The sequence below is a fragment of the Manacus vitellinus genome, unplaced genomic scaffold (assembly GCF_001715985.3).
Source record: "Manacus vitellinus isolate BGI_N305 unplaced genomic scaffold, ASM171598v3 scaffold_35_pilon, whole genome shotgun sequence".
Classification (NCBI taxonomy): Eukaryota; Metazoa; Chordata; class Aves; order Passeriformes; family Pipridae; genus Manacus; species Manacus vitellinus.
Genome location: NW_021940498.1, coordinates 1,597,236 through 1,619,790, shown reverse-complemented (window position 1 = coordinate 1,619,790; position 22,555 = coordinate 1,597,236). Strand labels below are relative to the sequence as shown.

General features: G+C 46.8%; 1 protein-coding gene across 1 annotated transcript; it reads right to left on the bottom strand.

Annotated features, from left to right (window-relative positions):
• On the bottom strand, positions 1 to 13,674 carry GJA5 (gap junction protein alpha 5). Its single transcript, XM_018077141.1, has 2 exons — positions 13,105 to 13,674; positions 1 to 2,491 (listed from the first exon to the last, which is right to left on the bottom strand). The coding sequence occupies exon 2, from the start codon at positions 2,441 to 2,443 to the stop codon at positions 1,334 to 1,336; it is 1,110 nt and encodes a 369-aa protein (XP_017932630.1). The 5' UTR covers positions 2,444 to 2,491; positions 13,105 to 13,674; the 3' UTR covers positions 1 to 1,333.
• Between the last annotated feature and the right edge of the window lie 8,881 nt (positions 13,675 to 22,555).

The window sequence follows — 22,555 nt, the reverse complement described above, 5'->3', positions numbered from 1 at the left end:
CTGGTAAAACCTATCTCGTATATCGAATGGGAGCTGCCTACAGACCTCCCACACCAGACTCACTGCGCAGTGCTGGGCCCCAGTGGTTGCCCTGAGAGGCAACAGTGGTGGAAAGACCCAGCCCATGGGTGATTTCTTATGCCACGTGTGCTAGGGATGGAGTGGAGATGATGACCAGATAGCAGAGCAGGGACTTGCTGTGAGGACAAATGACTCGTGCTGACTGGCTTGGGAGAGCAGCCAAGACGACGATGTGCATGATGTGCAGGACCTGGAGAAGCCTCTTGCTCCTTGCAAAAGATGATGAAGTGTTTTGGTAGGTTGGTGAGAAGACACAGGCCGTACCAGATAAACAGAGGATGCTTTTCTCTCAAGTGGGCAGCTGGCAGCACCCTTTCAGCAGCATTCAGGTTGCTTGAAAGATGAGTTTAAAAAGGGGGAACTCACTTTGTTTCCACATGGTAATTCCTCTTTTCTACTAGGAAGATATCTGTTCTCACAGGAGAGTCTGTCTTTCTGTTAATGGATGTCTTGCTTAGAATTGATGACATAAGTATCTTGGGAAAATTCCCTGGTCTTCATCAACTGGTCATCTAAGTGATTTCCCTGGGGCCAGTCTGCTGCCCTGACTTGGGAATGAGGAAGGGATTCCAATGTTAGGCATGAGGCAGCTGTGCTGGGGGGAGCACAGATGTCTTTATTAATGGTGAAGAGTTGCTATATACACAGTGTCAAAAAATTCAAGTAGGATTTATCGTGTAAGGTAAACTGGTATAAAATATCTGGGCTCAGGTAGAGAAAGGGAAGGTTAGAAAGGGCCAGAAAAAAGCAGATGAGAAAGTCTTTCTTTCAGAAAGCCGACTGGTGTGTTTCTGCTCCCTGCAGGTGAGAGAAGCTTCAACTCAGTATAATTGCCAAGCTGATGTTGCAAATGTTGACTAGAGACCAAAGAAGATGTGAGGGGTTTGAGGTCCAGTCAGTCTGTTGAATACAGTGTCTGGGTGGATACCCACTGGGCAGCTCAGGAGGCTGCTGGCCTGTGCTCTACCAGGCTAAGGATGGGAACCTCTCATCCCTGTGGGTCCCATGACAAAAATACGTCTGAGGGCTTCCCATCCCGAGATTGGTGCCTCTCTTCAGTGCCTGTATCCCAGTGGCTGTCCCTGCCTTAAGCTGTGAGAGGTGCTGTCTGCAGTGTAACGATGATGTTCGCTGGAAAGGAGCGAGAGGGTGTTAACACAGAGAGGTTAGTGGCAAGAGTTTGGAGTCCACTTTGCAGAAGTTCTGCTGGGGGCTGAGGCTGCCCCTTCTCCTCACCCCTGCTGGAGACAGGTCACACAGACAAATCATCCGACCTTGCCTTGCTGCTGGCACGGCTGGCCTTGCTGAACCGGCGCTTCTCGTTGAAGTAGTTCTCGGGGAAGGAGGGCGCTGCGCTTTCACTGGCCACCTCCGGACTCTCCACGTAGCTGGACTTCATGAAAGGCCCTTCACCAGCAGCATCCTCCTGGCCGTGGACCCTCTCGGTGGCGAAGTTGGCGGTGTTCTGCTGGGAGGCCACCTTGTTGCTGAAGGGGCTGATGAACTTCCCGTTGGCACCTGACAAGCACTGGTTAAAATCTGGCGGGGGAGTGTACATCTGGGCCCTTTCTGCCTGTGGGGCAGACTCCAGCCTGGTGGGGGCCGTGCTGGGGCTGGGTTTGTAGGAGCGGGAGCACCTCTCCTTGGCTTTCTTCCAGCCCAAGTGGTAGAGCTCGGCCAGGCTGAGGAACAGGGAGAGCACGGCCACAGCCAGCATGAAGACGATGAACACGTTCTTCTCCGTGGGACGGGACACGTAGCAGTTGACGGGGTGGGGGCAAGGTGCCCGCTGGCAGATGTACAGGGTCTCCAGGAAGATCCCGTACAGGACGTACTGTCCCACAATGAAGGCCACTTCCATGGCAGTCCGGATCAAAATGCTGTAGACGTAGGTGTTCAGCAGGCTGCCCCTGAGTATGATTTTGCCTCCTGATTCATCCCAGCAAGACAGCTCAGCCTTCTCTGGCACGGAGCACTTCTGCTGGTAGTATGTGTCACCACTGTTCTTCATCTCTCGGGCCTCCATTTCTGCCTCCTTCATCTTCCTCTTCTCCTCCATGCGCACTGTGTGCATCGCGTGGCCCATGTACACCAGGCTCGGGGTGGAGACAAAGATGATCTGGAGGACCCAAAAGCGGACGTGGGAGATGGGGAAAGCCTTGTCGTAGCAGACGTTCTCGCAGCCAGGCTGCTGGGTGTCACACATGAAGTCAGACTGCTCGTCCCCCCAGGAGGACTCGGCCGCCGTGCCCAGCACCAGCATCCGGAAGATGAAGAGCACGGTCAACCAGACCTTCCCCACCACTGTGGAGTGTTTGTGGACCTCCTCGAGGAACTCTCCCAGGAAACTCCAGTCCCCCATTTCTGCTCACCGGGAGGGGTGAGAAGTCTTGAGAATTGGACACAGCCTCTGCGGGAGCAAACAGAAGAGAGTGGTTCTAAGGAGGGTTAGGGACTGCCCAGCTGATAATGCATGGAGTGAAATGGTTTGTTTTGTGTCACAAGAAATGTTTTCATTTGACCTGAAATGAATGAGGTCTGGTTTGCTGAAAACTCTGTTTCATACCCACTGAAAACAACGTGTTGGGTTTGTTTGTTTGTTTTTTAATTCAGCTACTGCGACAAAAAGTGATCTTTTTTTTGCAAAGCACAGCTGCAACCTAATAAATGGGCTGCCAAAACCTTGAGGGTGAGCCAGATGTATTCTTGGTTCAGAAAGTCCTTTCACTGTGGTCTGCATGTTGCATCCTCTGTGGACTGCGTAGTTAAAGCAGCACTCATTTGTCTGCAAACTGTGCTCTGGGGAATCCTTAGTGGGCTGATCCCCTGGGAGTTAGGACTGGAGTCTACAGCTTGGGCTGGCACTTTCATATGTTGCCTTTGTGTAATGCCTGCACCAACAGCTGGAATGTGAAGTGCTCACAGCTCTGAGCTTCACCTATGAGCTCGATGCCACCACTGAGAGAAATGCAGAGAAAACCTTTCTGTTGCCCACCTGCCCCTGTCCATGGGTTTTGCTTTGGTTTTGCAGTGTCTCCAGCTGCAAGTGTTTAGTTTTCAATTTTCAGATGTTTTGGGGAGCTGTGTCAGTCCTGCAAACCTAATCCTCTGCCACCCTCTCGTGCCTCTCTGAGAGGGAACTACTGCAAAATCTAAATGGTTGGTCTCACTCCTTCCTCTCTTCTGAAGTTCTGAGGCAAAATTCACAGTTCAATTGACACAGACAAAGGAAAAAAAAAACCTCCTTTGAAGTGCCTCCCAAGGATCAGCAACTCCTGGGAAGTGCTGTTGGTAGGCGGTCTGATGAGAGGAAAGGTTTGGTGGACTGGCAGTAAGATTGCAAAGTGAAGATGCAGGACAGCCTGCTCCAGGTTTGTTTCTGACTCTGACAGACTGTTTTTGGACAAGTTACTTAACCTCATGCATAAAAAGGTAGCAATGGGTTTAATCCATCTTCTGTGGGGCTCTGTGGGAGTGCTTGAGCAATCATTTGATCCAGTTATACTCCCCATACTTGCCTTCCCAGGGCACTGCAAAGCTCTCCCTTGTGCTTTAAGGGCTAGGTGCTATAAAATGTTCAGTATTACCTTGGAGATCATGTTCTCTCACAGTCAGTCTTTTGGAAAACAGCATTTTAATAAGTAAATGTAAAAATAATCATCATAATGAAATATTAAAAGCTCTAGTCAAGGTAAAACCCGAAGCCGTAGGGACCAAATTGTTAACTCTCCTTCTTTATTGTCCCTTGTCCTGCCTTTAAGAGCCAATTATTTTTATGGTGCAAAGAACGTCTGTGGAGAGTAGACACTGTTAAAAGCTGAAAATTTACTGCAGCAATACTGTGTAGATTTCCCTGTGAGCAAAAGCTGAAGAACAGAGAGACAGACTTTTTGGGGAAGCAACATTCCCTCCTCTGGTTGTGTGAGTGATGTCATTTAATGTAGCAGCACACACGGTGATTTATGCCATTGCTTGTTCATGTGCTGTGTGTCCATCTGCAAGGATGGATGGGGCAAAAGATCAAAAGTTGAATCCTTAAATTCCTGGTGCTTCTGAGGGCTGCCTTGTGGAAAGGTGAGAGTTGCCCGGGTAAGGAGACAGGGAGGTGGCCACTTGCTGCCCCACCAGCTGTCAGAGGCTGTGTGAGGAGGGAGAAGGGACATACCAGAAAGCAAAGGATGGGCTTTGGCTCTGTCCTGCTCTGGCAGGCGTGCTGCAATCATGCTGATGCAGATCCTGGTGGCTCCTTGGCGTATGAAGAATGTTTCATCTGCTGCCAGCCCAGAGCTGGAGGAGCAGTAACACAGAAAATCAGCTGGTCTTTCTGGCTCCTCTTGTCTGCACTGGTGAAAACTGGTGAGTGAGTGGGTCTGTCTTACCTTCTGAAATAGCTTTAGTGCAGTAACTGCATTCTGGAGAAATTAGCATATGGCTCCATTCCAGGAGCACCAGGGGATTCAATACAGGCAGATAAATCAGTGATGGGAAATATTTACAGCCTGTGGTGCTGAAATCAGTATGTTTGCTCTTTTTCCCCCCAGAGTGCAGACAAGGCAACCAGCTACCTAAAGTTCAATATATAGGTGTGTCCAATCAATGTCTTTATGCTGTAGCACAACTGTATGCGTGGAATATTTCTTACAAGACAGCATGGACAGTGGTGGGTGTCCTCATTTATCCAGGTGAATTTATGTTGTTTTCAGGTGCCCCTAGTGCTCCTGCTGTTGTTAGCTGGCAGCTGCCTTTTCTTGTCTCACCTCGCTGTTTAGCACAAAAATGAACACAGTTTTTAGCACAAAAAAGGGCAAAAAATGGCTTTGCAAAGGCTGAGTGTTCCTTCCTGCCACAGGGATGTACAGTCACAAACTAAGCCCCTCTTCCCATCAGTTCTACTGTGTGCAGGTTGTTTGGGGTTTTACTATGGCTTGTGTTCCTCAGGGAAGGCCACTAAACCTAGGCACTTGCAAATTGTAAAAATCAGAATGTGCAGAACACAAAGTAAAGCAAAAGTAAGCGCAGGAGGAGTCCAGAAATAAAAAATGTTAATGAATGAGAGAAGAACAGTAATTCACCTGTCTCACACACGCACAGAATTTTTTAAGAGGCTGTAAATCAGAAGGATCCAAAGCTGACAGTCATGAGGCTTAGGCTAGACAATAGGGACATTTCCTCTGTCTTCCCCTCCACAGACTGTCTAAAGGAGGGACTGCCCAGAGATGCCTCCTGATCATCCTGCTACAGCCCCAGAGAGAGCTGAGGTGGCTGCTGCAAGGGAGTGGGTGGCCACAGGAGAATGGGTTTTGGAAACCAAGAGAAGGACGTTCCTTCCTAGAGCAGTGTTTTTGGCTTAGATATTTGATAGTTATTGCCGAGCTATTCTTGGAGTGCCAGACCAAGGGTCTTCTAGAACATCTATCTCTCTGCTGCCAGCAAGAAAAGAAGGGATCGTTGTCACCTTCCTGACAGCTTTTCCTGGCTATGCAGAGCTGCCACTGACCCAGCCTTTCTCCTCAGGGCTTTACTATTCTTGGGAATTTTCCATATAGTTCTCTTTCCTCATTCCCAGACTACTGTTGCCCTCGAATGCTTTGACCTCTCAGTGTCTGAGCATCTGCAGCCTTTTATATTCCTAGTTTGGGCTCGGTTGGGTAAATCTGGTCGCGCTCTGGTGTGACTCGGCAAAAAATACCTCTGGGTATCTTTGTGGGGTCTCAGCACCTGATAGAAGAGAGCCTTGACAGCAGGGCCATGCATATTCATGTGCAGTTGTGGGCTGTGCTGCTGCTCTGCCATGCTTCTGGCTGACAGCTTCCTGCTGGATCAACACCGGAGCTGTGCTCAGTCATGGGATCTTGGCACCGGGAAACGCGCGTGCGACAAAGACCAGTGCAGCTTGGCACAGACCCAGCTTAATCATCACCTGGAATGCTACTAAAGCTGGGGAAAACTGAGTATCACACCACAGGCCAAGCCTGGAGTCTGCTCAGCTCCGGGCTGCCTTGTGACTGCCAAATTCCACGATAAAAATACCCCAGTGGGGACAGCACCTGCTGGTACGCCGGGCTGGCTCACACTGCTCACAGCCACTGCCTGCTCTCTGCCATTCCTGTTTTTGCACCACATTTATCTGTGGGAAGAGAAGTGTCCGTTGCCCCCTGAGCAGCTTTTCCCATCCTCTTGGTGTGATGCCACATGCTCTGAAGGACAGGCAAGCACTTCACATCACTGCTGCTTGCCCCAGCCAGCACACTTACTCTGGTTGGAACTAGCCAGGGCTTGATGAACAGCTAGGAAATTCACACCAGAGAGCCAGGAGGGCTGTTCCTGTGCAATCATTTTTATATGAGTTTATTTCCCTAGGGGTTGTTAGGGAGAAAGTTTCTCCCCCTTTAGAAGACAGGCGAGACTATCAGCGGTGATATAAATAGCTGAGCTCGACACTTCACGCTAGCTTTTCCCACAAGGAAGGTGACAGGAGGTCGCCATCTCTGCAGAATGTTTCTAAAATAAAGTGGAGAGTCTGATTATAACACTGTTTCTGCTCTCCCTCGCTGGGCTCACCTCTTCCCCTTGGCAGGTCCCAGGGGCACGTGGAGAGGCTCTCCGAGGAAGGCTCCTTTGTGTGAGGCAAGCACAGTTCCCAGGGAGGGGGAAAGTATCGAATTCAAAGCCATTTTAATTCTGCCCAGTCTCTGTGCATGATTTGCTCGATAGGATACAAATGCGTGTCTCTGATAGCTACTGAGATTTCCCAACACGCTGGAGGGCTGGGGCCCTGGATGTTTTAAGAGGCTCACACTCAGGACACGCAGCTGTGTGTGGAGACCCTGCAATAAGTGCATCCCCTCCAAGCTGCCAAATGGGGAGGCAGCCGTCCCCTTTGGGTGCTGGGCAAGTGAGCAGTGACAGCCCTTTGCAGTAGAGCATCCAGGCCAGCTGTGGCATGGGCAGTGCCTAGGAACTGCTTGTGGCTTTCCCTCCTCCAGCTGTGTTATCTCACAGGAGGTCCAGGCCAGCACATGGCACAATGGATGTCCACCCTGGGGGTATGTGGGCAGAGATCTTTTCCCCTGTGTGACAGGCTTCACCTGTCAGGCTGGAGCCATACATGAGCAGAGCCCACACTACAAAACTGTCCTTTCACACCTGTAGACGCTTAGGAAGAACACTTTCAGCTCTGAACTGGAGGTTGGTTAATGCTACTTCACTTAAGGGTCTCCAGCCCTCTGTCAGCAGTAGTCGAGCCTCACAGCATCCCATGCAGTGCAGATGCTGTCCTCTCTATCTTGCAGATGATGGTCACTGCAACAGAAAGGATGAACTGCTTTTTTGAGGTCACTGTGTTAGAGACAATCTGGGGACAGAGATCAGGAGTTGTCACTTGCAAACTTGTGCCCTTTTTTCTATGCAGCACTGCCTCTTAAACCTCGTGACAGCAACACAACGTTGCTTTTACATCTGCTTTTTACGTCTGCTTCTACAGACCACATCCGCTTCTACAGACCACATCCCTTCTCTGCTGTGCCCCAGGACAGCACTGGCTTGGTTACCTGAAAGAAAACCCTCTCGTGCTGCCTGTCTATAGCAGGTACACCTGGCAGAACCAGGGGGCTTTTTGTTTTGATTTGTTGTTTTTGTGGGAGTTGGTTTTGGTACTTTTTGAATAGGCAAACATTTTGTTATTTCTGGCAGAGCCCACAGCCATGGTCAGTGCCCAAAAAGGAAGTAGCAGCCTTTACAATGTATGTACACAGAGTTCCTTTGTTGCCAGGACCTGGTCAGGAAGCATTTTGGGGACATGTGGCTTACAGCATTAAAAGATGAATAAAGTTAGAAATGCAATGTCCAGTGTGGGTGTGATGCTTTGAATTCCAGAGGCTTTTCATAGTTTTGTGACACAGATTGATGCTAAAGCCCACCTCAGCAGGTATCTTTTTGTTCACTGTTTGGCTTTTTCATATGGGTGTACAATAGACAAGCAATGACCTATTAGGCATTTTTGTCCAAGTACCATCCCTCTGGCTTCATATATTCATGCATGTTCTTATCATAAGTGTCTGCCTGAAACAGGCCAGTTCTTTAGCCAAATTTGATCTGCACATGAATCTGGACTAAATAGTTCTGTACTTATTTATGCTTTTAAAAGAAAAAGAAAAAAAAGACATGTCTGGATAGGTTCCTTTCTAGTTCCTTGGGTTCAAAGTCCTGTGCTGAACCAGTATCAGGGAGAGTGATTTTGACCCCAGTGCTCGAATCTCACCAGAGAGGAACAGCTCTGTGTTAACAGCTCCTGTCCTAGAGGACAGACATCCAACATTGCTTATCTTTCTGCTCCTCCCGAGTTCTCTGCAGTTTCTGGGAGGGTCACACTGGTATCCAGACCACTGGCCCTACTTGTAGCTGCAGACAGCTTGTTATTCCCTGACAGGGTGTGCTTTCCCCCTCCTCTCCAAATGTGGAAAATCTCGGAGTTCACAAAAAACAGAGTGGGTGAGAAGATAAGGGAGCTGAGTGACCTGTCACCTCCCACACACAACCCTGACGCACACAGGGACACAGGCACGGGGAAGTCACTCATCACCTTCACGTGTGTACACCAGGGATGTGTTACACACACGGGTGATAATAATATGTAGAATATTTTCATCTCAAGTGGTGGTGGAAGCTGCAGACTCCCGGTCAGTTGAATTTTTATTAGTTGTCTATCCAGGACATCTAATGCTGTTCCCCCACTGTACTTTCAAATATCCAAATATTAGGGCTAAGCTCTGCCTGATGTAATCATGGGAGACCAAGAACAGAAAAGACCTTGAACTCAGTTGAGTCAAGCTGAGGAATGAATCTACCCCCCTGTCTTTGAAAAGCCTGCATCAAATAGTTGCATGATAGTGGTATCCAGGCTTACACAGAGCATGCAGAGAGCACCTTCTGACTCTCTTGGGATTCTCTCCCTTTGCCTTAGAGAAATGTGGGGCCTTAGAGACCCCAACACATATGACAAAGCTGGACTTGGGATAAGCTAAATGTGCTTTTTGCTAGAAAAATACCTCATAAATTCTCTCTCTAATGTAAATGCTGCAAACTTGGTGCTCTTTCCAGTGTCTTTGTGTTTGCAGAGAGAAGCAAACCCATATGAATTTGCAGATCATGCTAAATTGGGCAGGCTAAACCAGGCTAAATACGGGTGAGGGGACAGCCAAACAGGGCATAGGGAGCTCTGGAAAACAGAAACATGCAGAGAAATTTGGGGAGCTGCTGTAGTCAAGCTGTTCCTGAGCTCTGCTGAGAGGAGCTGATCTGAAGCACTGCTTAGTCAGTGGGTACAAGGAGACGTGCAGTGATGGCAGGCACCACACTGGGTGCAACATGGCAGCAGTGAAACCTGCCCATGTGAATTTAGGCTGGTTCAGAGACTGCGTGAGACACAACTTGTTATAGTGTTGAAATAAAACAGACCGGAGAGGTAGTGGGAAAAGGAGAGAGCTCTCATTCAGACTGTTCCCATCCTTTCTTCCTTCCTTCCTCTTACCCCAGTGAGAGACCCTGTCTGTCAGTTCTCCATTGCTCTCCTACAGTCAAGCTTTCCCCCTGGGGAGAGCCTTGCCTCAGTTTTTTGGCAGTTTTGACCAGTTAACTCTCTTCAGCACCCAAGTTGCTAACGCTTTCAAGCCTCAGAAAGGGGAAATTTTCAGTGACTATCTATTTTCCACTTATTACTACCTTGTCAAATCTCATTTCTTCCTTCTTTCCAAAAATCTGTAGGGTTCTTTTCACACTCCAGCCTCATTGCTGCATCCTTGCCTCAAGTATTTAACTTCACGTTCAGGGTGAAGTCTCACTATAGCTTGTGAGTGGATTATTTTTTGTACTCAGTGTATGTACGTACACATATATGTGCACACATATACACACAACCTTTGAAACTAACTAGTATTAAATTGGCAAGGCCCAGCAGTAGGGAGTTAGGGAGTGCAGGGTTACTGTTCTCAGTAATCTTAATTCAATCTCTTTGTGCCTGTGCCTCTTAGCTACGAGTCTCTAACCACATCCTCACATTGTCACCTCATTCTTTGCACAGGATGCTTGCCTTGTTCTGTGCCAGCCTGACTGGGGCTTTCTTGAACAGCAGCTATTCAATGTTTTGTTTTCTCCTCATTGTTCAGTGGGTGGCCTGTGCCTCATTTACTGTACATTATTCAAGTCCAGTTCTAAAGACAGAATTATTAGTTTCCTCATGGGTTTTCCTATGGCTTTCAGCACAACAGTATCTGATTGCTTCACAAATATAAATCTACTTATTTTCATTACCACCCAGAGGTGAGGAGATGGCATTAGATCTACTTTCCAGCTGAGGAACTAAGGCAGTGAGAGATTAAGATAAAAACTGTTCATTAGTTTTGGAAGCTGTTTGGTGATATTGCTAATCTGTTTTTTCTTTCCAATGTACTTAGCACTATATAATGTGTATTCAAAGCAGAGCTCTGTCTGGTTTATGCTGGACTGGGAGAGTTTATCACTTCCACCAGTTGCACCACATCTAGAAGTCAGATATCCAGAAGTCAGGAGAAACCACTGAGGGCACATTGGTGTAGCTTAAGTGATTTGACCCGTCGTGACAGAGGAAACTGGAGTAAGAAGCAGGAATTAACCCCAGTCCTCTTGGATAGCTTTATCTGATTATAAACTGGAGACAGTTTTTCTCCCATCTCACTATTCTCTCCCTTCTTCAGCAGACACCTGAATGCATCTGGAGACCCTGGACTCTGCAGCGGTCACCCTTGCCAGGATGCTTCACTTCCTGAGCACCCCTGTGCCCTGACCAAAGCACCCCTCAGCTTTTCTGCTTCTAAGGGACAGGAGTTCCATATGGAAATTCTCAACCATTCCCAAGGCACGTCCACAGTGACATAAAAAATAAAGAAAGACTGAAACGTAAGTGTAAACCCCTTCATTCTTATGTTAAAATCCCCTGACCTCCCTTTGAAGATGCACTAGAGAGACTTAGGGGTGTGCATCTCTCTGCTCATTATGTACTGTGTGGCAGGAATATTCCTTTGTTTCAGGGAAGAGTTGAGTATTGTCCATGGAGATCTCTGAGTTGCTTATAGATAGCAGTAAAATTGATTTCTCCCCCACCTCCTCTTTATGAGTTCTTAGCCCAAAGACTGAAAAATCTCTGATGCCTCCCGGGAACTATTTCTAATTTTAAGCGACAGCACCCTATGTATGGAGCAGCCTCCAAAATGTGCTCCCTAATGACCTGGTACAGTGCTGAATTACTTGTTCCTCCTTGTCTATTTTCAATGCTGGAAGATAAGTCAGAAAACGGGCAAACGTTCGGAATGTGTGAAATCTGCCTGAAGGTCAAAAAGAGAAGAGGGGCTAAGGTATGAAGTTCTGTGTTTTTCTGTCAAGGTTTAAATTTTTAGTGCCCATAATACTAAAATGTTGTGATACTACATACTGCTGAGTGGAAAAAAAACAACAACCCCAAATACTTATAGTAGCAGGAATACTTAACATAGTTCCCAAGCGACCGGGAGCCTGATGAGTATTTTAAACCCTGAAGCCTCGGGAATTCTCCTAAACTACTGTTCTGCTCCCAAGGAAAAGGGGAACAAAGTTAGAAATGTGTGCTCTTCTCAGAGTAGATTTTGAAAAATACCAGGAAATGCAGAGTTTTTTAGCCCGTGAGGCTTCTGAATAGCTGTTTAACCCACTCCTAGCTGCACACACATATGCACACATATGTTACATGCATTAAGTTCTTTAAACAGAGGATCACATAGACAGCAGCAGGGAAAAACTCTCACACACACTGCTTCACCAAGGAATTTTGGTGGGTTTATTAGCACAGAAAAAGAGTTCAATGCTTAAGGTTCATGCAGCCCGTGACTTTTTTAGCTGAGATTTGTCCAGAAAAGCTACTTATATGGTCCTCTAAAGATTTTTTACAGTACTTCAGGGATAGAGGCACTGCCTCAGTTTACCTGAGATGTAAAAACCAGAGTGCCACAAAGCTCATTACACATGACAAATGGACAGTCAAATAACCCTTTAGGAAATCAAAGGAGACACCACAATCAGAAGAGGCAATTAGCAGGCAACCTTTACAGTATTTGAGGTTGCTTCTTTCCAGGTGAGTGTATAGAGGTACCATATTTTCAAGCTGGGCTGTTCTCTGAAATCTTCAGTGGCAACGCTAGCAGTGTCAAATCATGGAAATGTAACTGAACAATTACTACAAGTACAAAAAGGGGGGGGAAAAGTTAGGAAGGCAAATAAAAAGAAGCAGCAGCTGCTAGTGTGAGAGAGGACATTTGTCCCTTTAGGTCTGTGTGCCTCTTTGCTGAGGCTGCCATGGGCAGTGTCGGGATGGAGAAGAAAGGCATTCCCCTCGCGGCACGCGCGGTGCGGGTGGCTGGGAGATACGAGCAAGGCACTTCTCTACATTGAGTTACATTCCCAGACTTGGTGTCACAGACCAGCCAGGACACAGTATTCTCAAGCAAAAGAAACGGCAACATTTTGACACCGTCCTGCGCGCTTCAGAATACGGGCGGTTCGTGCAGACACTTGATAAAGTGTTTTTACCCTGAGAGCCTCTCTTAGGTAAGAGTTCCCTTCACCACCGTCCCCTGAGCAGGTTGACATCATGCTGAAATGGGATCTGACAGAAACTGCAGTTTGTCTGAGGATATTTGGGGCTGTTATGCTGTTTTCCTGTACATTGAAATCTGTTGGTATCCATGTTCATCACAGGGAGGTTACTCGTCATTTCTGTAGCTGCCTGTGGCAAACACAGTTTAATTTTTAAAATGTCCCAAATCTAGCTAGTAGTGGGAATGTTCTGAGGAGAAAATTAAAGGAAAAGTAAATTTCTTAAGTTATTTTTGGCCAACCTTCTTTTCCTGCCTCTCCAAATCCATCTCTTCCCTTACGCTGCTTTCCCCTTGAGTTTAATAACTTGATCTGCCATCGACACTTCTACAGTTCTATTATTTCCCCCTCCTGGTTACTTACCTGATTTCCAGTATCTTGTCTTCAGTCTCCTTCCCTTGCTTTAACACTTTCCCTTTTTGTAGTTAAGTTGGACTCCTTGTTCTTCTCAGTTGCTTCGTTTTATTCCTTTAATGTGGTTCTCTCTCTCTTCCTCTCTTTTTCTCCACCCCCTTTCTGTGTCACTTTCTGTCTTCCCCACTGCCTCTCTGCCTTTCCCCCTCTTCTTTCTTCACCTACTTTTCTCGTCTCTCCCACCCCCTCCAGCTTAATCTTTCTATTTTCAAACCTGCTTTCCCGTTGTTTTTCCTTTAAAGACCATGGATCTCATTCCTCCCTCTCCATTCTCAGCCTCTCCCCGTGCCACCCTCCCCATGCCGACAGGATGCATTCGCTGCCGGCTTCGCACAGTCCCTTCCAGTTGCTGCTACTACTGTTCCTCCACACGTCCTCCCACAGATAACATACTACGGTATAAGCCTCCCCTAAACAAAAAGAGACAGGGTTGCCCCACAGTTACACCAGCCAGACCCTGAAAAGCTTTTTCCATGCAAGATGCTGACGAAGGACATTTTTCTGACTTGTTCAAGCTTAATCCAGAAAAAAAGCAGAACTCGTGTAGAGCAGGGTCTTCCACCTCTTCAAAGAACACAGAACTTGCTCTGCTGGCTCGGACCAGGGGCCCAGCACAGCTGCAACCATGTCCCAAAGGGCACCAAATGCTCCCCAGGGGGATTTTACATGCCCCCTTACTGATCAATAGAGAATAACCTGCCTGTCAAGAGAGTTTTTTTTTTTTAAGGCTACCCTGCCACCACCTCCCTCCACACACACAGTCAGATGCACAAGCATTTGGGCCTTTCTCAAAACTGCTTTTGACATATCAAGTGTCTGAAAGTCTTGTATTTCATGTATGTGTTTAGCTGAGCCTCTGATTCCTGCAGACTGGGAATGCCCCAGCGAGGAGGGGGAATCAGAGATGCCTCGTGGCTTTGATAAAGGCTGGTCTCAAAGAACCAGTGGCAGGAGAGTGAGGTTTGCACAGAAACTCTGCTAATCTGAGACCTGGCTTGCTGCACACAGGCTTTGGTGGGTATCCCTCCGGGAATCCTTCCTAGGCTGGATATCTCCCACCCAGAACATAACTGCCCAGTGGTCCCTGTGCATCAGCGAATGCAGATCGTGACACGAAAGCAGTCCAGGGACTAAAACACAGTGCTGGCAACTCTTTCTAATCTAATCATTCTTCTCCCACTGATTTAGTTCCCCCTTCAGTCACAAGACTGAAAGCCAGTCTACACAGGGACAGTGCTGTGCAGAGGCTACCTCTGGAGGCGTGTCCTGTGTGGACACTCTCATTCTGAAGTTAAGAGGGCAATCCTTTTCCAAGAGGGCTGAATCCTCACTGGTGGTTAGTGCAGGATGCAGGACATGCAGTGCACAGTAAATATCCACAGCAGCTCAGTAACCTTCTGGTATATTTCTAACTTTATTGAAAGGCCTTCTGTGAAACTGGAAATGTTTCTGGAGTTGTTTCTCCCTCTCCTGCCTGGCAGTATTATATCTGTGATGGAATTTCATCGGAGGGAGAATATCACTTTGTGTTTGGATTTTTTTTTCTTTCTGGAGTAATTTCCATGAAGCATTATTATGTAAAGTCATGTTGATTTTATGCCAGTGAAATTGTCAAGGACTTCATCATAGAAGTGTCCAAAAAAAGGTGTTAATAATACAGGTCTAGCTCACAGATGGCTTTGGGATAGGCTAGGGATAAGGCTTGTCAAGTGTTTCTCACATGCTATAGAGAGACAGGTCCTGTGAGAGAGCTGTCTGAAATGCATTCCCCTCCCTGTGTTGCTGACACTTTGCTGTACACTGAGGGTGATCAGGTCTGATTCTCCCTGCTCACTCCTTCGTGTTTCCTGTCCCAGTATTGTTCCTGAATGGCACACAGAGGTAATCTCTGAATCCAGCAGGCACAGTCTAGTTCTGCTGAGTGAACGAGGGAGGGAGAACGTTTCTGTCCCACACATTCATCATGCACATGTAGCTCCTATGAGCACTTTTTGTGCTGCTGGTAACTATTTGGATTTTAATGCACAGAAAGGAAATGGAGAAAGGCAAAAACCAGGAAGGTGGTGATGTACTGATACCTCAGCCAGCCCCTCAGTGTGTCATCCCTTCTCTACTGCACCCACTTCAAGGGAAAACAGAGGTGTTGTGTCCAGCTCCTCAGCTGCAGAAATAGCTGGTTTTCCCACTGTTAAGCCAGGAAGAAGGATTTTTTCTCCCCTCCCCAAGAGCCTGCTATGCAAAACTTGTATGACTTGAGTAAGGAGAGCAAGTGGAAGAGAATGCTCTCCCAGACAGTGGGAATGAGGAGAACAGCTGACAGCTTGCCATGTGCAGCTTGTGAATCTCAGCAGTTTGTGGTGCTGGGGAATGGATTTTGAAGGAAAGGAGAAATAAAGGCAGGATGTAAAGGGAAAATAAGATGACATGTACCATCTTCTGATCAAAGGTAAAGAGGTTTCTTGGATTAAGATTCCTGATCTCCTAGGCAAAAGAAACATAGCAGACCTTATCTGCCTGGAGTTTGGTGAGCTGTATGATGTGGTGTCCCAGAAGAAGCAAATTAGTAGAGAAGCTTCAGCTGAAGAAGACAGGGATTAATAGAGAAATCCTCAAGTGGGTAAAAGACTGACAGAATTGAGACACTGGTTCCCTAATAGGTTGAAGGGAAATTATCTGTGAGGCTGCCTGAAGATTGCTCTTAGGACTGATCTTTTTTTAATATTTCTGTTAATTACCTTGGCACCGAAAGTAGAAATGCTAATGAAATCTGCTGATGAAACAAAGCTGGGAGGTATCATCAGGGCAGAGGTGGATTCCAGCACTAGGAGGGCTCTTTGTGAGTGGAAGGACAGAGGTGAGGTTTAATGAGAGAGTGCAAAGTCACACACCAGGAACCTGTTGCTTGAAGAGTAGCAGGATTGTTTCTTAGCAGAGAGATCTTCCCCGAGATGGGGAAAGTCTCGGGTCAAGGTCACCAAAGGAGGAGGAACCAGCGATGCTATGTAGGGGTGAAAAAGGCCAGTGAGCTCTGAGGATGTAGCAGTATTTCCAGTTGCACCGAGTGAGATTGATGCCGGGGGCTTTACATCCCAGAGGATGTGAGACTCCTCCAGGATAGTGTGTGCAGCACTGCTCACCCACACAAGGAGGATGTTCAGCCTGAAGCAGGTGCAAAGAAAGGCAGTGGGGTGATCAGAGGGACGGAGGGTGTCTCTTGTCTGAGAGTATGTTTACTTATCAGTCACAGAAGTGACTGCAGAGAGACATTTGAGCTGATTTGAAAATAGATGTGGCACCAGTTCGAGCTTTTCAGCATTAATTATTTTGCACTGAATTTCATGCTACTGCAGCTACACAAAGTAATTAAACCACGGTGTGATGTGCCTGCAGGGTGAATACTATAAGGGAGCTCAGTTACTCAGTCTGGCAGAACAAAGGTTAAGAGAGGAGAGATTTGCTGCCTATAAATACTTTTAGGAATTGGGGGTTGGGAAAGTAAGTGCTAGGGAGAGAGGAGAGCTGCATAAGCTAAAGGACAATGTGGCACAAGAATAAATAGATATAAATTGGCCATGAATGAATTTAGGTTGGAAATCAGAAGGTTTCTAAGCAACAGAGCAGGGAAGGAGGTGCTGGAACAGCATTCTAGTAGCACAAGTTAGGGCGGAAACCTAATGAGATTTAGGGCAGAGCTTAGTAAGTTTAGAAAAGACCATTTGTTTTTTACTTGCCTGTTATTCAAAGGGATTGAACCTGATAAGCCAAGAGGTCCCTTTTTCATTTTATTTCCTGTGCCTGCCTTATTGCCTTATCAGAGCTGCACCCTTGCAAACAAAAGCCAGGTAAATCCTGAACAGAGCTTATGTGATGAGTTTTTCGGCACTGATCCCATGGATGTTTAAGGAGGATTCATTCTGTGTCAGGGATTTAAACAAACAAAAAGGAAGCCAAGACAATGTGTGGAGAAGGTCTGCAAATATGCAGTAGTATAGATGAGAGCTCACATATGAAAGAGCTTCTTCATATAAAACAGATGTCCTCAGAGCACCTGGCTTTGATGGAAAGCTGCTTCAAATGCAGGTAGGTGCTCTCCTGAGATGTCAGAACTTAAAGGGATTGTCTGAAGGAAAAATGTCTCATATATTCCTGTCATTACTGAGGACTCTGTGCCTGGGGAGGATATCAGATTTGCTGCACTGGGAAATTCAAGAAAAAGCCACCACCCAACAGCAGTTGAGTTCATCTCTGATGCCTGGCCACAGCACTGCACTTACTCTGATCCTTCACAATGTTCCATGCTGGACAGGCACCTCTACTGCCTCCTCTAAAGCACCAATGGATGGTGATGGTGCCTTCCTGGTGAAATACTTATCTAAAATCCCCATGCATGGATATGATTGAAAGAGAAGGCAGGAGAGGGAAGTTCTCTGTTATACATTAGACCTCTGGAGACAGTTTGAAGGCATCCTCCAGCAGGAGGCAAATTCCCAAGGACAGGCTGGGCCCAAGGGAACAGGAGTAACATGTAATGAAAGGCCCCTGAATGAGGAGAACAGTTTTATAATCACAGTTCCTTATCTAGTAAAAAGTCCCAGATTATTCCAGTATAGGTGGATGTTTTCCCCTTCCCAGCCCAGAGTACCATACCAGCACAGAATGAGAAAAGAAGAAAGAAGAAACAGTAAGGCTTGAAATGTCACTACGTGTCAGCCTCATTTGCCAGTAGAAAGAAAAGCTGGAAGAGGTTTTCCTCTCACTGAGGAGAAATTACCATCTATCCTGACGTAAATGCTTAGTTGTCAGCTTTATGTTACTGGAAACAAAGCATGGTACTCTCCCAGCTACTGCTTCTGCTTCTGAACTCTGCAACATCTCTGAGTAGCTGAGAAGTGCTTTGCAAATGATAATGTAATTACAGCTCCTATAAACATTCTCCTTGCTTTACAGGTGGAGGAACCAAACCATGGAGAGCATAAAGGATTTGCCCAAAGGATCAGCAATTCATTTTAAAGCAAGGAGTCCTCATCTACCTATCCACCAGACATTCATCTTGTCCTGTGAACTTCCATCTAGATGAATTGCTGCTTTACAAAATTATATGTGTCTATACAAATATACATATATATGTTTCCCAAAGTAAGAAGAAAAGAAAGAACAGACCTTTACCTCTTTTTGCTGAACCTGGGCAGGTAGAGAGAGGAACAGGTAAAGTTGACTGAAGGGTGGGTGAGCTTTAGCACAGCTCTTTGGTCTTGCTAGAGCCCACCTCTGTGTCAGTGTTGGGCTCCCAGAAGAGATCCGTGTCTGAGGGAGGACACTCTGGACAGGGTGAGCAAACCCCAGGCAGCTCCCAGGAGCTCAGCCTTCTGCTGTGGTCTGACACTGGCTCACCGGCTGGAGATCCCCTCGAGCCTGGAGGACTGATGCTGGGGGAGACCAGCTCCTGAGCTGTTCCTGACATGCACTGGCAGCTGTCTGCCTGCTACTCTTTTAAAGGGTCTTTGTGAATCAGGATAAAAATGTGACCTTACGCAGGCGGCATTGTGAGCGCAGCTTGGCTCAGGTTCAGCTCTTCCTCTGGCTCCCAGCTACTCTATTTTTATTGAAGGAATTTTGAGGCTATCAGAAAGGAAGTCAAATTGTTTTAGGAAAACAATAGAAAAGCAACTTGAAGTTTATTAGCTTCCTGCCCAGGGTCTGGGACCAACTTGTCAAACTTATTAGAGCGATGGTGGGACTATTTATTTAAAAGGGCTAGCGACAAGACTCACAATTTCATTCCTGTTTAGGCCTTGGTGGAAACAAAGGAAGGCCATAAAATAATATCTGAAGGGAGCAGATGGCTAACTGGTAAATGGTGCGAATAAGGTTGGCCTGTGAGACACTGGTGGTGGTCACCAGTGCAGTGGCTTTTGTGGGACTTTGTCATCGACCGAATGCCCAGGCTTGCATTCATAGGCCAGTCCCATCACCCCAAATTCCTTACTGTGGCTCGAATTTTCAGATGGAAGCCTCACACCTAAGAAAACAAATTTGGCAGGAAAAGGTCTGTGTTTTAGAGCTACTGAAAGGAGCAAGACAATGCAGCAGGTCTGCAGAAGAGACAGGAATAGAGCCCAGGTGTCCCTGATCCCGTTGGACTGCTGGAGCCCCCCGACTGCAAAAAATATTTATATCCTTCAGAAGCAGCTGCAGTCTGCTTCCCCATCCAGCTACCCCAAAGTAGCAGCACCATTAGGTCATTGCATACATGCTGGCATGTGGCTGGTGAGAAGAATGGACAACCAAACCATCAGACTCACGAGCAGAAAGTGTCTGTGCTGCCCAAGCCCTTCTAAGGAGTTTCATCGTTTGCAAGGAAACAAGAAGAGAATAAAACAGGTAACCAAGAAGCACTTAACAAACTCTGCTTAATGCAAAGCCATATCCCTTTTTCAGAGAGCTCTCTGCTAACTGAGTGTTTAACCTGCTTCCAGGGAGGACTGGGGAGGAACTCACCTCTCCTTTCAGCGGTGCAGTTGTAGTCTCTAGGAAGTCAGGCGCTGAGAGGTACTGAGCCTGCAGAGCTGTGCACACAGGCTTTGAAAGCTCAGTAACTGCTTTTCAGATGAAAGGAAGAAGAGCCCACCTCAAAAATTCTCTTCCTTCTTCTCCTCATTAGCTTAACTAAAAGCGGGAATGCAAAGCTCCTGTTTTTTCTGAGGCCTAAGGCAATAATACATCTTGTATTGGCAAGTGACAGAAGATCTTGGTTTATGTGTTCCTTTTAATTTGCCTGGGTTAGGTGTTTATAAGAGTCAAAGTGAGTGCATGGTCTCTGCAAAGGCCTTAGAAACTGGGTCTTAAACTTGGTAATTTTAATGTTAATGCAACAGTCTTCCACTCATTTAAGTAATTCTTGCAGCTTTTAGAAGGTTTTTGTAATTTCTGTCCCTCTGAGATACTGCCTTGGTAAACAAGTCAGCCGAAGAAGTGCACTGAGCAGTGCAGCATCCCTAGTTCATCACAGTCAGTAGGTGTTTACTTAATTTTAAGTACATTCTTGAGCTGCACTGATTTCAGTGGGATTTAATAGCCTGCAAGTTAAGCACCCTACATTGCCAGGCAGCTTTGCTGGGGGAATTCCAAGGCAGACAGCAGCCAGTCAATATATTCTCAATGGCCTCTGCTGCAAGGGATGCCACGTGCAAATCACATAATGGTGATTTCTGGCAACAGAAAATAATTTATTCGCACTGACTTGGCATCTGCGTCATCTGGACTGGTATCACTTAATTCATGCTTTGATCTAGCAAGTAAGTGTTTTGCCCCCGAATGTGTGCTGTGAGAATCTCTCTGTCAGTCACTCAGGACCTCTGGACTCTCGGTAGCCCCTGAGGCTGAGATCCTGCAAAGGCTTGGTCATGTGAGTGACTCGATATAGTTACGGCTCAGGGCCATTCCTGTGGGTACAGTCCTTCTGTCTGCAGATGTCATAGACTGGAAAATGTTGTAGATTGCTGAAACTCCTGGTTTGTTTGGTTTTTGTTTTTTTTTCTACCAGGAACCAATATGGTTTCTCAGAAACTTCTGGAATGATAGAGTGTACCAGCCCACTGGACATGTGGATGCTGGGGGTTTTCTCACCCCCAGAAGGCTGTGTCATATAACCGTGTGGTGCCAATGTTCCTGGGATGTGGGGTTTAAGAAGTTGTGCTGCTGCAGGAGCTCCCAGCTCTAAATCTTGAGGCTTTAGGATAAGGCTGCTTAAACAATATTGCCAGTGTGGAAAGAATCACAGGTACATGCCTCTTCATAAAGCAAGTTGAGGAGTAGAAGGACCTCAGCCTGCTCCATACATTCTCTGCAGGGGGAAGAGAAATCAGGACCTGAATCTACTCTGAAGGCCAAGATCTCTTGAGCTTTCCCTGGAAGTCGGCTTCAAAGGAAGAAACAGTTAAAAGGATTTGAGAAAAGAGAGACATGTACCTGAATGGAGGTGGTGAGTAGAGCTGGAAGTAAACAGCCTGAGTTATGGGGAGCATTCTCAGATGGTGCTTATTGCTCACAGCCAGTCTATTCTCTTTTGTGATGGCCTGAAAGAATTTCAAAGCATGACGTCCTGAGTAAAATTAAGAACTTGGTTAATTGCAAAAATCTATGAGTAATGGTTCTTCCTATCAATTTTGTGATGTGTGCTGGCTGGATTCTGAAGCCTTCTGTAAGAAAATTACAGCGAATGGAGGGGGCAGGAGGACACTGCTGGCCCAAGCAGATTAGAAGGGTGCATTTTATTTTAGAAGACCAAACATCCATGTGTGTGGGAGACCTCACAAAGTGGCTTAACTCCCAGCAATGTTGTGGTGCACAGCATGCAGGGAAGGTACCTTGGAAGTAGCTTCCCTTTCCAGAGTGTGTGCCACGAGGTGAGCAGTGCCAGGGAAGCAGGCAGCCCTGCTCCCTCATGCTGCACCTCCTGTGTGGCTGCATGGAGGGAAACCACCTCACCTCACCTCACAGGGATGCGTCAGGTACCCATCCTTGTCAGCCTGGTGTCCCAAGGATTTATTAGAGGAACACCTGGAAAAGGAATGTATCCAGTTTTGTTTTCTGGGAGGGTGAAGGATTTGGTCGATTCGATTATCCTTAATTGTTTTTCTGGACACCTGGGTTTCCTGGTAAAACACTGTTTGGCTTTCTAACAGCCAAAGAAGAGGTGACAGGCTGCAGAGGAAACAGGTGTGAGTGTTAGTCACACCTACAGCCACAAGGCAAGGAAATGAGTGCCTTGCCTCCTCCTTGCAGCCAAGCAGTGAGCCAGGCTGGCTCTCCAGGTGGCCACAAGCAATGCTCATGTTTAAAGCTACCAGGAGTGGGGAGAAGGCTAGGAAATTCCCTGAGCACTGAAGTCCTGCCTAATGTAGAGCTTTCCCCACTGAGCTTCCCATTTAATTTAATTTAAATTCTCTCCCCTTGGTGCTCGTGCATAGTGCAATGCACTCTGCTCTGATCCTAATTGCTGGATGCTCCACATAAATCCAGGCACTGCATCCTCACTGGGTCCTTTGCATGCTGCAGCTTCTTGTTTTGAATGCTAAGTGGAGGCAAAGTGGAGGCAAAGATGAAGTGTGACCATGTGAGGGAGAGGCACACAAAATTGCTGCCTGTATACTAAGATGTTTCATTTGTGGGTTGCTGTTTTTTCATGTCTCTTTGAGATGTGGTTGACAGAGGTTTGATGATTGACAGATGGTTGGTGATTGGTTGAGGTTTTGTGATTGGGCAGATGATATCCAAGCGGGCTTGCAATGTGCTAAAACCCCCCCTATGAGCTCATGCAGAAGCCTGGTGGTAAAATCTGATGATTTAGTGATGTCAGACAGCATTGTGTTTGTTTATGGTTTTCCTTAAAATGGTGGAA

Excerpts from the sequence above, each read along its gene's own strand:
- GJA5 (XM_018077141.1), bottom strand. The coding sequence starts at position 2,443 with ATGGGGGACTGGAGTTTCCTGGGAGAGTTCCTCGAGGAGGTCCACAAA.